The 15646-nt window shown below is 42.0% G+C and overlaps 1 protein-coding gene across 4 annotated transcripts in view; it reads left to right on the forward strand.

The window, feature by feature from the left end:
- LOC142761264 (kelch-like ECH-associated protein 1A) overlaps nt 1–10258 on the forward strand; it is an 81434-nt gene extending 71176 nt beyond the window's left edge. For all 4 annotated transcript variants that reach the window (XM_075864449.1, XM_075864463.1, XM_075864470.1 and 1 more), the window contains one exon: nt 7332–10258. In XM_075864449.1, the coding sequence (XP_075720564.1) occupies nt 7332–7495 (164 nt within the window). In that variant the 3' untranslated portion in view covers nt 7496–10258. The remainder of the gene's footprint in view (nt 1–7331) is intronic.
- The last annotated feature ends 5388 nt before the right edge of the window (nt 10259–15646 follow it).

The following is a 15646-nucleotide window of genomic DNA, read 5'->3' on the forward strand; positions in this document are numbered from 1 at the left end:
TGCAGGTTGCAGTGTGGGAACACATACTCCTACTTTAATGGGTAAGCCTACTATATAAACTAATCAGTGGATCCTCTGTGGATCCACGTGCATTCCTAACTTCTATCTTATCTTCCCCTCTAGCTGGGTGTATCTATGACGTCTCTCTCATATTCACTTTCACCTGGGCAGTATAGGGTTTTTAACCCCATGACCCTGGGTACTTCTCTGAGCTATACAGCCTATTCATATATGATGTACTAAATATACCTGGATTCAACTGTATTCACCGTAATCTGATTGATTGTTGTATTTATGCTCTTTACATCATAACATTCTGGTAACATTAACATGTTTATTCGTCATGTACACCATGCCATGGGAGATTATCATTGTGGGACACCCCAACTCACCGGGATTATATCCCACACTGTATCTTTTTAGATCTCCTTATATTTTAACAATTGTAATTTTTGTGTTGTATGTCCCAATAAACTATTTTGTACTTTTTCAATATTTCCGTGGCATTTTGGCTTTTTTCGTTCTAAATAAGTTTGCTCAAGTATTTGTGAAGCTTGCCTATTATACATAGTGGAGGTGCTCCTAATACCCCATAGGCACCTAGCCCGTTATTTGACCGGTTGAGTCTTTGTATTTAAAATATTATTACCACATAAAGTAACACATGTCAGATTTGAAAAAATGGAGTTGGTCCTGAAGGCCACAATTAGCTCGGTCCTGAAGGGGTTAAAGAATATGAGCGAATAACACTGGAATAAAACATAGAAAATACCATAGGTTTTGACGCTTTAGATGCAAAGAACAAATATGCGCTAGAGGGGAAAACTGTTGTGTAAATAGACTTAGATTGGAGAATATGGAAAATATTTGTAAAAGTCTTGTTTGGGAATATTGTACTTTTGGACCAGAGATTGGAATGGAACTAATACAGTGGAATCATAAAGGGAACTACTTTGTTTGAATCCCAGCCAATTCACACTTACGGATGTTATGGCCTGGTAAAATACAGGAGAGGTAGCAATTTTAAAGATTTAGTCTGACGAGGGTGTGGAAGTAATAAGGTAATTCCGGGAAGCCACAATTGAGAGCATACCTTTTGGGTACTGCAATTTGCTTGGATCTAGAAAGCGACAGGAGAGGGACTCTGTAGTCCTATAAATTTCCACCCACTTGAGTTCGATATGACTTTGACACCAGTGATGAAGAGGAGTAAGGATTGTAGAATGATAATATTTCTTGACATCGGGAACTCCCATCCCCCAAATCTCACTTTCTTTAAACCTTTTTTACTAAATGAATTGCGGTAAAATTTGTGTTTTGGACAAATTTTCTGTATCTGTTTGAAATGGGAGGATAGTATATATTTCTCATACCCTATGTTGATATTGTAAATTTGTCCTGCTAATCTCTTTTTTTTTAAAGATATAGATGTTCTCCCCATGTATTGCCCCATGTATTGCCGAGAACATGGACACTGTATCATATAAATGACTTCTTCACTATTGCAAGGGAGTAATTAGTTAATTTTCCATTGAAATTGGTTAGTTGCTGACCTTATAATCATGTTTTTCTGTGAAACTTTGGGTTTAAACCGATTCCGCACATAAAAAAAATCTTTTAATATCATCCATTATATGAAATGCTCGATTTAGATGTTGACTTCCTCACTGATGGGCTATCTTTAGACCCAAATTTGGAGCTCTAGTATAGACTATTGGGGGTAGGTCCTAATGTTGTATCGTTAACCACTTCCAGACCGCCCATAGACTATAAACATCCGGGCGGTTCGCAATTAACTCTGCAGGGCCGTTCCAGAATGTCCTGTAGAGCTAGCAGGTTTGCCGCTCCCCGGCGGCCTTTAGCTCAGCGTGGTCTCCGGTCGTGTGATCGTTGTGACAACCTGTCACAATGATCACATTGCTCCTAACAGCAGCGCTTACGTGCCGACTGTGAGGAGCTCCGTGATACAGCTGTCAGTTGATATCACGGAGCTTTCACCCAGAGACCACTCATTGTGGTCTCCGGTCATGTGATCGCTGTGACAGCATGTCACCGCGATCACATTGCTCCTCCCAGCAGCACTTACGCGCTGACAGTAAGGGGCTCAGCTATGTGAACACTGACAGCCTGTCAAAGCGATCACTTGCATGCCGACAGTAAGGAGCTTCAGTGGTCTCTGGTCAGGTAATCGGTAACGGCCTGTCACAGCGATCACCAGTTGCATCGTTTCCCTCTCTGGCAGACTGCCATAAAGGGAGAAGAATAATGTGATGTAAGAAGAAAAAACACACACACACACACACACACACACACACACAAACACACACTTTTTTTCTCAATAAAAACTTTCTCTATAAATAAATTTGTCTATCTGCTACACGGCGACTTTGGCCACACATGACACAGGTCGACCAGCCAAAGATTGCTATGTCCCGTAGCATACATTGCATGTAATAAAAGTCAATGTGGTTGTGTCGCAACGCGCAAGTTGCCACGACATGACAGTTGCAAGAAATCCAATGTGGCGTGTCGCAGTTACTTGCAGGTCGCAACGCGACCACATTGACTTTCATTACTTGCGGTGTAGTCTATGGGATCTTTGATCGGACAACCTGTACATGGAGTATTTTGCAGGCAGAAAAAAATCTGCAGATTTTGACCTGCCTGCAGTTTTTTTGCCGTGTTTTTCGCTTAAGGCCATTGAGGAACGTGGGCGTAAAACGCTTTTTTTGCCTCCCAGCCGCCTTGGACAAACAACCATTTCGGCTGTATATTGGTGCTGATTCCAACGCGGTTTCCACGTCAAAATCAGCACCAAAAAACTCTGTGTGAATTGGGCCTTAGGGCGACATCCGATGTGGCGGATTCACTGCAAATTTTAGCTGCGGATTTGCGCAGGCAAAGTCTGCCGCAGATTACAGTACAAGGCAAGTAGATGAGATTTTACAAAGCTCATCTGCATGCTGCAGACATCTTACACAGAAGATTTTCAAATCTTTGATATGTCATTAAATTAATACCTTGGGGGTCTACTTTCCATAAAATAATCATTTTTGGGTTGTCAAAGGGGTTTTCCAGTCCACAAAAATTGATGGCCTATCCTCAGGTTAAGGCCCTATTCACACTACAGGGTTTCCTGGCCGTGTGATGGGCGTTCAAAAAACGTCCGTTACACGGCCGCAGTAGGAACAATAGACCCCAAATGGGGCTATGCACACGACCGATAAACCGGGTAAACCACGGCCGAGTAAACCGGGCAGTCAAAAAATGGGACATGCCCTATTTTCGGCCGTTCTCCCGGCCCCCATAGAAGTCTATGTGATTGGGTACTACACGGCCATCATTTGAATGAGTTCAGAGCGACGGCCGTGTCTTCCGTCACTCGCTCTTTCTCCTCCTCACTGTGCGAAGTGCATGTGAGGAGGAAGAGGAGGGTATTTTTTTGCTCCCTGTAGGTGCGAAATCCCCAATCCCCGGCCACAGCTTCGGCAAAACTGTGGCCGGGGATTGGGGCTTCCGCTCCAGGAGAAGTCCCTGACGTCACTGTTCATATATGGACACAGTGACATCAGGGACTTCTGAAGCGGAATCCCCACCGCTGTGGCCGGGAATTCCGATCCAGGAGAAGTCCCTCACTTCACTGTACATATATGGACAGTGAAATGTGGGACTTCTCCTGGAGCCGTCCCCTACAGGAAGGTAGGGGGGTGCCATCTATGGGGGATGACTATGTACAAGTGGGCTGTGTAGCACTACCTACAGGGGGCTGTGTGGCATATATGGACAGTGAAGTGAGGGACTTTTCCTGGAGCGGAATTCTCGGCCACATAGCTGGGGATTCCGTTTCAGAAGTCCCTGACGTCACTCTGTCCATATATGGACAGTAAAGGCAGAGACTTCTCCTGGAGCTGAATTCCCGGCCATATCGACGGGGATTCCGCTCCAGCAGAAGTCCCTGATGTCACTGTGTCCATATATGGACACAGTGAAGTCAGGGACTTCTGCTGGAGCGGAATCCCCGGGCCACAGCGTTGGGATTCCGCTCCTACAGGGAGCAAAAAAACACCCTCCTCCTCCTCACATGCACTTCGCACTGTGAGGAGGAAAAGGGGAGAGAGCGACGGAAGACACGGCGGTCACTTGGAGCACATTCAAGTGATGGCCGTATATTACCCGGCCCCATAGACTTCTATGGGGGTCGGGAGAACGGCCGAAAATATGGCATGTCCCATTTTTTGATGGCCGGGTTTCCCGGGCCGTCCAAAAAAATCGGTCGTTTGAATAGCCCCATTTGGGGTCTATTGTTCCTACTGAAGCTGCGTGACGGACGTTTTTTGAACGGCCGTCACACGGCCGGGAAGCCCTGTCGTGTATAAGGGCTTAGCCATCAATATCTGATCGGTGGTGGCCCGTCTCCCCGCAGCCCCGCCGATCAGCTGTTTTGAAGGGGCCGCGATGCTCGTACCATCGTCGCTTTCCCTTCATTTCCTTTACTGTTCACACTGTGAATCGCAGACACACTTGTCACGGCAGTTCACAGTATTACATTATACACTTGAATGGGAGAAGGCTGTAACACTTGTAGCGGCGGTTCACAGTATATCTGCGATTCATAGTGTGAGCAGTAAAGGAAATTTAGGGGAAGCAGCGCTCGTATAAGCACTGTGGCCCCCTTCAAAACAGCTGATCGACAGGGGGTGCCGGGTGTCGGTCCCTGACCGATCAGATATTGATGGCCTATCCTGAGGATAGGCCATACATTTTTGTGGACTGGAAACGCCACAACATCTGTAATGGTCGTATGGTGTCAGCGAACCAGCTTTGGAAATTTTTTCTCTAAAAGCCAGTTTGCGCACCATTCATTGTAAGCGCCACTTTGCGCCCAGCGTGTCAGAAATGCATACATATTTTGTATCGTTGAAGTCAATAGACGTTGCCAAATATGGATTCAGGTGTGTTTACCCAGTGGCATGCACCAGATGTAATAAAAAAAATCACCTAAAATCACACATTCACATTTTTTTCGACTTTATTTTCCATTTTTCCTTCCATATTTTTTAAAAAAAGTCAAATATATCTTATTTTTTTGCACACTATAAAAAGCCCAATATGTTCTGAGAAAAACAAGACCAAATACATGTAGGTTGGAAAAATAATAGAACAACAATTTGCTTTTAAATTGGCACATGGCTAAAACTTAAAAATGGGCCTGATCAGGAAGGGGGTAAAGCTCCTGGTCAGGAAGTGGTTAAACAATAGATGCCAATGTTTCTGTTTTTGTTTCTAACCCGCTTTTGTTGTGTGATGAATGTAAGTTCCATCATTGTTGTGTTCTCATCTTTGGGCTAGGACTACATGGCGAATTTGGGTGTGACATTGGTCCTGCGGCCAAAGATCACTGTGTGTCCCTACATGCATCGCTTCTGTTGTGCCACCCATATTTTTGGTATTTTTTTAAAATATTGTAAAATCTTATTTAGCTGTTCATTCATATGCTTGTATTCCACTAAAGTATAATAAAGATTTATGACCTTGTAGCATGATTGATCTACCCAACAATCAAAAGAACTATTAATTGAGGTTATGTTCAATAAAGTAAATACTCTGTAGCTAACTCATTGGCCATAAAAACTTATCTGGGCACTGTACCTGTATTTCTGCCTAGATTTCTCTTGAAGTCATCTACCTACAGTACAGGACCGCACCAAAGCTTTTAAATCGAACAACTACTTTTACAATAATCCTTGTTGATATGGGTAGAGTTAAAGGCTATGTAAACGTTTTGAAGACTTGAGGACTGACCGCTTCGGTGACAGCTGGTCTCTGATACGCAGGATCCAGCTGTTATCGATCAAAGTTCATAGCTCAGATGTGATCGATAACAGGTGGATCCTGTGTGTCAGTGACACACAGGACCCGCTGTCTAGGATACATAGAAGCTGTATCTCAAAAAGTAAAAAAATGTTTTAAGAAAAAAACATTAACGAAGTTGCATTGAACACTATGAATTAGGGATGCACGATGCATCGAAACTTCGATACTGTGCATCCCTAAACGGTTCGATACCGTTATTTCATGTATTTCGATACTAAGCTGTGCGGCCGCACAGCTAAGTATAGTAACACATGAATGTATGAGAGCGGAGCTGCGGCTGTGTAACAGTCATTGCCCCGCTCCTGAGTCCTGACAAGTGCGCGCCGTCAGGATGAGGTGATGCGGCCAGCGTTGCAGTAATGAGTGGCGGCACTGAAGACCGAACATGGCGGGCGCACTACAAAACACCCCCACGTTCTGTCTTCAGTGCCTGAACCGCCGCTCATTACTGCAGCGCCGGCCGCATCACCTCATTCTGACCGCGCACACACTTGTTGTCAGGAGCGAGGCAATGTCTCTATTACACAGCCGGAGCCCCGCTCTATAACGGCAGAGATGAAAGAAACCTCATTGCCGCCGCTATTCTCCTGAATGCTGCGATCAAAGCTGACTGCATCATTCAGGGGAAAATGAGAAGTGGGGACCCGATTGAGGGACATACCATATATGGGCAGACAGTCCAGGATCTATTGAAGGACCCAAGTGCTGTCTTACCATATTTCCTGTTAGGGCATACTTGGGAATGTCCTAACAACTGCCTGTATACTATCCATACACAGGCTAATGTACTGGCATATCGATATATGCCAGTACATTAAAGTTTAAAAATAAAGTAAAAACATAAAGTAATATTAAATTTAAAAAAAATACACATACATCTTTTTTTCAATAAACATTAAAATAAGTCTCAATACATTAAATACACATATTCGGTATCGGCGCGGCCGTAATAACCTGCACAACAATTTTTTTGTGTCATTTATGATGTGTGCGCTGTAAAAAAATAAAATAAAAACTTCTTTCTTTCACTTATTAATGTAAGGCACGAGGTGTGATGAATTTAACTTCCATGTGCCTCACATTAATAGTAATTAACCCCATCATGTACCTTACACATTAACCCATTATGACTGAGAAACATATTGGGGTTAATTACTATTAATGTGAGGCACATTCAAAATTAATCATGCCTCACATCAGAAAACGGAAGAACTTTTTTTTTATTTTTTATTACTGTTGGCAAAGTATCGTTTTGGTATCTAAATCGCAATACTACACAAAGTATCAGTATTGAAGTCCAAATTCTGGTATCGTGACATCCCTACTATGAATACTTTTTACTAAAGCAATGTATTAAAGGTTTAAATAGCCTTTAATGTATCTTCCTATAGTATCTGTTGCAACCTAAAGGGTTAAATAAGTGATATGTTATGATACATCTGTACTTCTCTTCACAGGTGGTTTCAATGCTGAAGGCTTTCTCTCCTCTGTAGAATGTTATTGCCCAGAAAGTAACACATGGACAGAAGTGGCAGGTATGCCAACGGGGTGCAGTGGCATGGGTGTAGCAGTAACCATGGAGCCATGTCCGAACACTGTCAATGACAATGAAGAGAATTAATTGAAGACATCTTGGAGGCTTAGAATGTAATTCTGCTTTTGTTAATAAAAAAAAAGGTATTTTAAATGTACATAAAAAGTTTAGTAGCAAACAAAAGTACAAATACTACAAAAACAAAGATATTGGGCCTAATTTTTCCAAAACTGTCTAACAGAAAACTGGCCTGGTTGCCCATAGCAACCGATCAGAGCTCAACTTTGATTTTTGAAACTGCTTTGAAAAACCTGCACTGTGAACGGCTGTTATGGACAGCACTGACCGTTTTTCTGTTAATTAAGGCCAAATATCTATCTCCATCTGAATACATTGGGACTTTCAAAATTCTGTTTGCCCTTTGAAACAGACCTACCCTGACCTAACATCTTATCTTTAAGGCTGGGTTCACACACCCTATTTACAGACGTAATTCGGGTGTTTAAGCCCCGAATTACGTCCGAAAATACGTCCAAAGCGTCGGCACACGTCTGCCCATTCATTCGAATGGGTTTTACGATGTACTGTGCCGACGGTCATTTTTTTTACGCGCCGCTGTCAAAAGACGGCGCGTAAAAAAGACACCCGCGTTAAAGAAGTGCATGTCACTTCTTGAGACGTAATTGGAGCCGTTTTCCATTGACTCCATGGAAAAACAGCTCCAATTACGTCCGTAATGGACGCAGCGAAAAGCGCCTGCACATGCCATTACGTCTGAAATTCCGGAGCTGTTTTCTCCTGAAAACAGCTCCGTAATTTCAGCCGTAACGGAGGCTGCCGTGTGAACATACCCTAACTGTGCAACTGTAATCGGAGCTCCCACAATTCATTGCTGCATGCAAACGTTAAACAGGTAGAATTCTTGATCTAGACTTAGAAATGGCTGTGAGGCTGGAATCAAACAAAGTTTTAGGCTATGTTCACACGGAATTTTTTTGCAGGCGGAAATTCTGCCTCAAAATTCCGTTTGGAAGTTAGAGGCAGATTTTCCTCTCCCTGCACGCCGATTTTTGTGGCGTTTTTCGCCCGCGGCTCTCAACGGCTCTCATAAAACGCTGCGAAATACGCTTTCTCTGCCTCCCATTGAAGTCAATGGGAGGTCAGAGGCGGAAACGCCCGAAGATAGGGCATGTCGCTTCTTTCTCCTGTGAGGCGGTTTTACCGCTCGCGGGAGAAAACCGCCCCGCCTCCCATTGAAATCAAGGGGAGGCATTTTCGGGCCATTTTTGCCAAGTTTTTTTGGCGCAGTTCCCTTATTTTTTTTATCTGGCAGAAATAATATGCCACAAAATTCCTTCAGGAATCCTTTAAACTTTTTTTTTCAGCATTTTTTTGCCGCAGTTTTTTTCAGTCTATAGAATCTAATGCAAGAATCACAGGCAAAAAAACATTCCAAATGGGCGACACAGTTTTTTTTTCTACCTACCATTGATTTCAAAAAGAGATCAGAGGCGAAAACTGCTCGAAGAAAAAGTGTGCCGATTTTTTCTTTTTTTTTTCTGAAATGCGCCCGGGTAAAAAAAAACAACTTCTAACTTCCAGTGAAAACAAGGCGGGGGGGGGGGGGGGTATTTGGGGCATTTTTTGGCTCTGATTCCTATGCAGTTTCCACATCAAAATCGTCGCCAAAAAACGCCATGTGAACAACCTCTTAAATGCTGTTTAGTGCACTTTCTTAGCCAAACACAGAAGTGCATACAACAGAGGAGACATATCAGTCTTTTCTTTATCATTTTTCTCCTTTTTCTATCCACTCCTGGCTTTGGCTCAAAAAGTGTAATTAAAAAAACTGTATTGATAACTTTATGTGAGAATCTGCCCAAAATGCCACCTCACAGAGGGTTTTTGTTCTGTGTTTTAAAACTCATGTAGAAAACGGCAAGAGTTTGAAGTGTTTTTATGGCGTTTTTTTATTTACTATCATTTTGTACATGCATATTTTCTGGCAATTGTGGAAGTTCCATACAGAAGCCTATGGAGAAAAGTGCCCGAAACATTTTAGTCCTAAAAAAAAACCCCCCACAAAAACGCAATGGAAAATGCTGCCAAACTCTGAGTGAAAGCGCCCCAAAGAAAGCAAGTTACTAAAGCAGTTACTTTATATTTCATGTAGATTTTACATAGATGGAAGAGAGGTGCCAGGAACCACAGGGTTGTATGCGGTTGCCCGTCAAAATAGTGTAGAGTGAGAAGGACATGAGGCTAGAAGACGCTGAGTATTTTAGCTTTCTATATAATGAACAATTTCTACCTGTTTTGTAAAATTTACAGCATACCAGACATGTAATGATACTGCTAAATACATGCCTTCAATTTGTTACTAGAATTTTTTCCAATACTGATGACATCATTGTTATCCATTGTAACTAATATCTTTACTAAGATAAAACTTTCACCCTTTAGTAATGACAATTTTGCTTTCCTATGTGTTGATTTTGTCTATATTGCATTAAAACTATAGTATTTTTCCTACCAGTAAGGTTAGGAAGATTGGCATTGAGGATTCAGTGCCAGTCTGGGCCTCGTATGGTATTTCATACAATCATGATCGAAGTGTTGTGATATGCAGTTTTTGTTGCAATCTTATTGCGTTAGTGAGACTTGCAGCATGTTATTGAACTGTCTACCTCTACTACAGTTTATGACCTGTATTTATGTATATGTTTATATTGCCTTGATAATATTAGGTAATATCTGATATTGCTGTCATTGACACACTTAGTTCTATTTTTAAAATGCTGTAATTTAGTTCTGAGAAGAAATCTTGCGATTTTTCTTGTGCCAAGAGAAAGAAATTATGTTAAATGTAAATATATATGTAAACATGTAATTAATGTACAGCAAGTTCTTTGTAAATATGTAATAAATCTTATGTTCTCTACTATTTTATGTCATATGTCCAAACTGTTCATATATTACGTGTTCTATCCTTTCGTAAACTCACACAGGAGTGTTCACATAGAACATATTTTTGGACACCACGTGTTAATTGACACTATATAGGTTTTCCGGTAAATGAAAAAGCTCTGCTAGCTACTGTTTGTCAAGCATAATATGTATGACTTGTAAACTAATCACCCTCCTTTCAGAATACATCTTCCCATGGGTCAGGTGATCGCATCTGTTGTGACTGCTGAAAACCAGGTGCGCTTGCTGCAGGGGAAATGTATGATTTGGCTACTATAATGGATGGTTGCATTGAGTCCTCTAGAGCTCTTTCCTGTTAAGGCTGGGTTCACACGACCATGTTACGTCCGTAATGGACGGAACGTATTTCGGCCGGAAGACCCGGACCGAACACACTGCAGGGGTCGGGCTCCTAGCATCATAGTTATGTACGATGCCAGAAGGTCCCTGCCTCTCCGTGGAACTACTGTCCCGTACTGAAAACATGATTACAGAACGGGACAGTTGTCCTGCAGAGAGGCAGGGACTCCTAGCATCGTACATAATTATGATGCTAGGAGCCCGGCTCCCTGCACTGTGTTCGGTCCGCGTCTTCCGGCCAAAATACGTTCCGTCCATTACGGACGTAACATGGTCGTGTGAACCCAGCCTAAATAGGAAAGTACTGAGCAGAGAATCCCGTTTTTGACATCCCTATGATCTACAGAATGCAACTTTAGATGTAATACCAATGGAACAAAGATGCAATGCCTACTGGATAAAAACACTATTACAATTATAAAAACTAGTGCAGATAAAAAAAATGGAGGAACTACCCATTACAATGAGTTAGATTTTTTTTTTCTTATATATTCTAAACTGACCTACAAAATGAAAGCCGGGTTCTGATTTTGTCTGACCTTTTTTGTATGCACTAGTAGTAATATGCTGCAGAAAACATATATATATATATATATATATATATATATATTTTTTATATACGCAACTATGATAAAAGCAAAAACATAACTAAGGTACATGACTAGAAATTTGCGGTCTTGTGACATGTGTTGGTTGTTGCTATTAAGGAAAAGTGTTCATAATTAATGGCAGGGCCACAAGTGGGAATCCAAGGATTCTGACCAATACGAATTAAAGGGGTACTCCCATCTTAGACATTTATGGCATATCCACATATCTCACAAGTTCCGGAAACCGCGTAGCTTCCATAACTCCCATTCACTTCTATGGGATTTCACGTGATCCCAGCCACCTCTCCACGGAGTCTCTACCCAGATGCAGTGATATTTACTTAGACATTGTGTTGCACTGGTACTTAGACACCATTATATCATTGTTTTTTTTGGAGGGTTTTTTTCAATGGTTTTTTTTATTATTTTAACCCCAAGCTGATCTGGATCACCCAGTATACAAATTTTCAGACTCATACAGATGTTCATTTTGTATATCCAGCTAATTTCACTTGTTATATCTGTCCATTATCTAACCAACTTGGGACATCTCCATATTAAATGTATCCATTTAGAATCGGGTGACTCACATTTAGAACAATAATAGACACCGTTATATCATTGTTAGGTATAAAACTGTATGGAAGCATTATTTGACCGACGTTTGGTACGGTTATTTGGGAACCATCCTGTATGACATTGACATATAAGAGATGGTACAGATGTAGCCATCTTTATCTCGAATCTTAACGCATTAAATACCCGGTGGCAAGATCCTTTATCTTGACTTTTTCAATGACTTTTCAAAGGCTTTTGTTGTGTAATATCACACTGCAGCAAGTTAGCAGAGTCCAGATGAACTTGGCTACATCTGTATTTTTATTTGTATTCTGTATGACAGAACACCATATGGGGATGGGTACCAATAGAAGGTACCACACAGGACAGCATTCAATGTAAGACTGGCCCTGAATGGAGGGACAAGTTTGGCAAAAGTTTTGATCACAAAGGCAAAAGTTTGCAAAAGTACATTCTCCAGAATCAGAAATGTCCAGTTTAACCAAAAAAGGATGGCAGCCAGCTGTTTTAGTCAAATGCCAGCAATGGACAGATATAGTATAGCTATAATTTCACAGCTCTGGATTCCCCACTCAAGCTTGGCTTTAAAAGCCACATATACATGACAAAACGCATCCATCTGTGTACGGTACATTAAATAGTTTACATGTCTTTAAGGTGGGTTTAGAACCCAGAAATTATTTAATGGTGTGGGTTCCTTCTGCTGTAGTGGTTTGTATATAGTCATTTTGTATTAAGACAGTGTTGACGTTAATTGCTATTAAACAATTTAATTGATCTTCTCCAGCTAATTTTATTTGTTGATTTCATATAGAGATTGCTGCCAGCCCCTATAGTACCTTGTCATTTTAAGAGACTTTTTCACAGACTTCTGTGGACTGATGAGTCAAAGTTGGAACTCTTCGGAAGACTTGCTAACACCGCATTCTACCAGAAGAGCATCACACCAGCTATCAAACGTGGTGGTAGTGTGATAGTCTGGGGCTGCTTTGTTTCTACAGGACGTGGATGACTTGCCATAATTGATGGAACCATACATTTTCTGCTCCCTATCAGAAAATCCTGAAGGAAAATGTCCACCTATCCAGTGCATGGCCTAAAGCTCAAGTGAAATTTGGTTATGCATCAAGACAATGATCCGTAGCACATGAGCAAGTCCACCTCTAAATGTCTCAAAAGAAACAAAATTAGGGTTTTGAAGTGGCCGAGTCAAAGTCCTCATTTGAATCCCATTGAGATGCTGTGGTAAGACCTTAACCCCTTAAGGACGCAGCCTTGTTTTGGCCTTAAAGGGGTTGTCCAATATTTAATGACTTTGTGTTAATGCTTGTAATTTATAAATGTAAATGCATTTGTAATATACTTACATTTTCCAAAGTGGCCCCGTTTCCAGATCCTGCCGTGGGGTACTTGACGGGTGACGTCACTCTCTGCACTGGCTCTGGCCACTTTGTTGATCTTGAATTCTTTGCCAGGTATGCGACACGTCACTTGTGACGTGCCGTGTATGGGCTGTTCTGCTTCACAGCCTGTAAGATGCATGCGCTGTCACTGCTGTTCTCGAGATAACAGCAGGGGCCGCGCATGCACGTTACAACAGAACAAACCGATATACACCACGTCACAAGTGAGGTGTCGTATAGCCGGAAAATAATTCAAGATCAACAAAGCGGCCAGAGCCAGTGCAGAGAGTGACGTCACCCGTCAAGTACCATACGGCAGGATCTGGAAACGGGGCAAATTTGGAAAATGCAAGTATATTACAAATGTATTTATAATTTACAAGCATTAAAACAAAGTCATTAAATCTCGGGCAACCCCTTTAAAGAGGCTCTGTCACCACATTATAAGTGTCCTGTATTGTACATGATGTGATCGGCGCTGTAATATAGATTACTGCAGTGTTTTTTTATTTAGAAAAACTATCATTTTTGACGGAGTTATGACCTATATTATCTTTATGCTAATGAGTTTCTCAATGGACAACTGGGCGTGTTTTACTTTTTGGCCAAGTGGGCGTTGTACAGAGGAGTGTATGACGCTGACCAATCAGCGTCAAACTTCTCTCCATTAATTTTCACTGCACATAGCGATGTAGCTATATCGCTATGTGCAGCCACATAAGCACACTATAATGTTACTGAAGTGTCCTGACAATGAATATACATTACCTCCAGCCAGGACGTGATGTGTATTCAGAATCCTGTCACTTCTGTAGCGTCTCTGTGCTATTTACACCAAGGCAAGCGTAATCTCGTTTGAAATGACAGGTTACATCGTAATCTCGCGAGATTACGCTTGCTGTGCTGTAGTGTCGGGATTGTATTAGCGAAGTGTCAGGAGAATGAATACACATCACGTCCTGGCTGGAGGTAATGTATATTCATTGTCAGGACATTGCAGTAACGTTATAGTGTGTCTATGTGGCTGCACATAGCGATATAGCTATTTATTCTGTCACTAATCAGTACTGTAGTCACTGTATGATCTGCAGCGAGATGATGGTGGTATGATTTTTTTTTGTTGTGAAACAGCATCTCCCAGCATATCCTTACCATTGTTCGGGCCATGCTGGGAGCTGTAGTTTTATGCCGTACAAACCTATATGACACGGTTGCACTAAATTGAGATGTATTTGTTCTGGTGTTGTATATATGTACTGATCTTAGTTCTGATGCTGTATCTAAGTACTGAGCTTGGTTCTGGTGCTGTATATACGTATGAGATTGGTTTTGGTGCTGCATATATGTGTGGGCTTGGTTCTAGTGCTGTATATCTGTATAGGCTTGGTTCTAGTGCTGTATTTATGTACTGATCTTGATTGTGGTACTGTATGTATGTACTGAGCTAGTTTCTGGTGCTTTATATATGTAAGAGCTTTGTTCTAGTGCTGTATTTATGTACTGAGCTCGGTTCTAGGGATGTATATATGTATTGAGCTTGGTTCTGGATCTGTAATTATATAGGATATATTTATAATAACAAAATTGCAGGGCAGATGGAATTGTTCTCAATTCATTGTATATTTCATGGGAACCTGTCTGGTAGTTTTAACCCCTTGAACCGCCACCATGCGGTACTTCATGACCTGTCAATATTTCCAAACATTCCCTTGTATGTTTTTTCAGATGCAGCAAAATCCTTAAATTCCACTTTTAAACCGGCGCACACTATATGCTTATTACTCATTAGAGGGTTATGGGGCGGTGCCGCTATCCTGAAGAGTCACATAGTCCTGCCTCCAAACCCACCTTTCCATGTTTGATTGACATCTCCCTGGCTGATACAACTTTCTCGGATGCGCCATTTCGTTGTGGCACTATACACAAGGAAGGGGGCTGTGTGGCACTATTTACAAGGAGCGGAGTGTGGTGCAATCTACAGGGGTCTGTGTGTGGCACTATCTACTAAGGAGGGGCTGTGTTGCACTATATACAAGGGAGGGGGGCTGTGTTGCACTATATACAGTGGGAGCTGTATAGCGCTACATACAGTGTGGGCTTTATGGCGATATCTACAGGGGACTGTATGACACTACAAGGGGGAGGTGGGGGCGATATCTGCAAATGGGGTGTGACACTCTCTATAGGCGGGGCTATATAGCACTGTCTACAGGGGGGCTGTATGGCACATTCTACAGGGGGCACTATTTATAAGGGGGGCTGCTTGTGGCACCCGAGGGGGATTTGCAATTGGGCCCAGTCTTTCCTAATTACGCCCCAGCACCTGAGGTACCAGTACA

This window comes from Rhinoderma darwinii, chromosome 1, assembly GCF_050947455.1.
Source record: "Rhinoderma darwinii isolate aRhiDar2 chromosome 1, aRhiDar2.hap1, whole genome shotgun sequence".
NCBI lineage: Eukaryota > Metazoa > Chordata > Amphibia > Anura > Rhinodermatidae > Rhinoderma > Rhinoderma darwinii.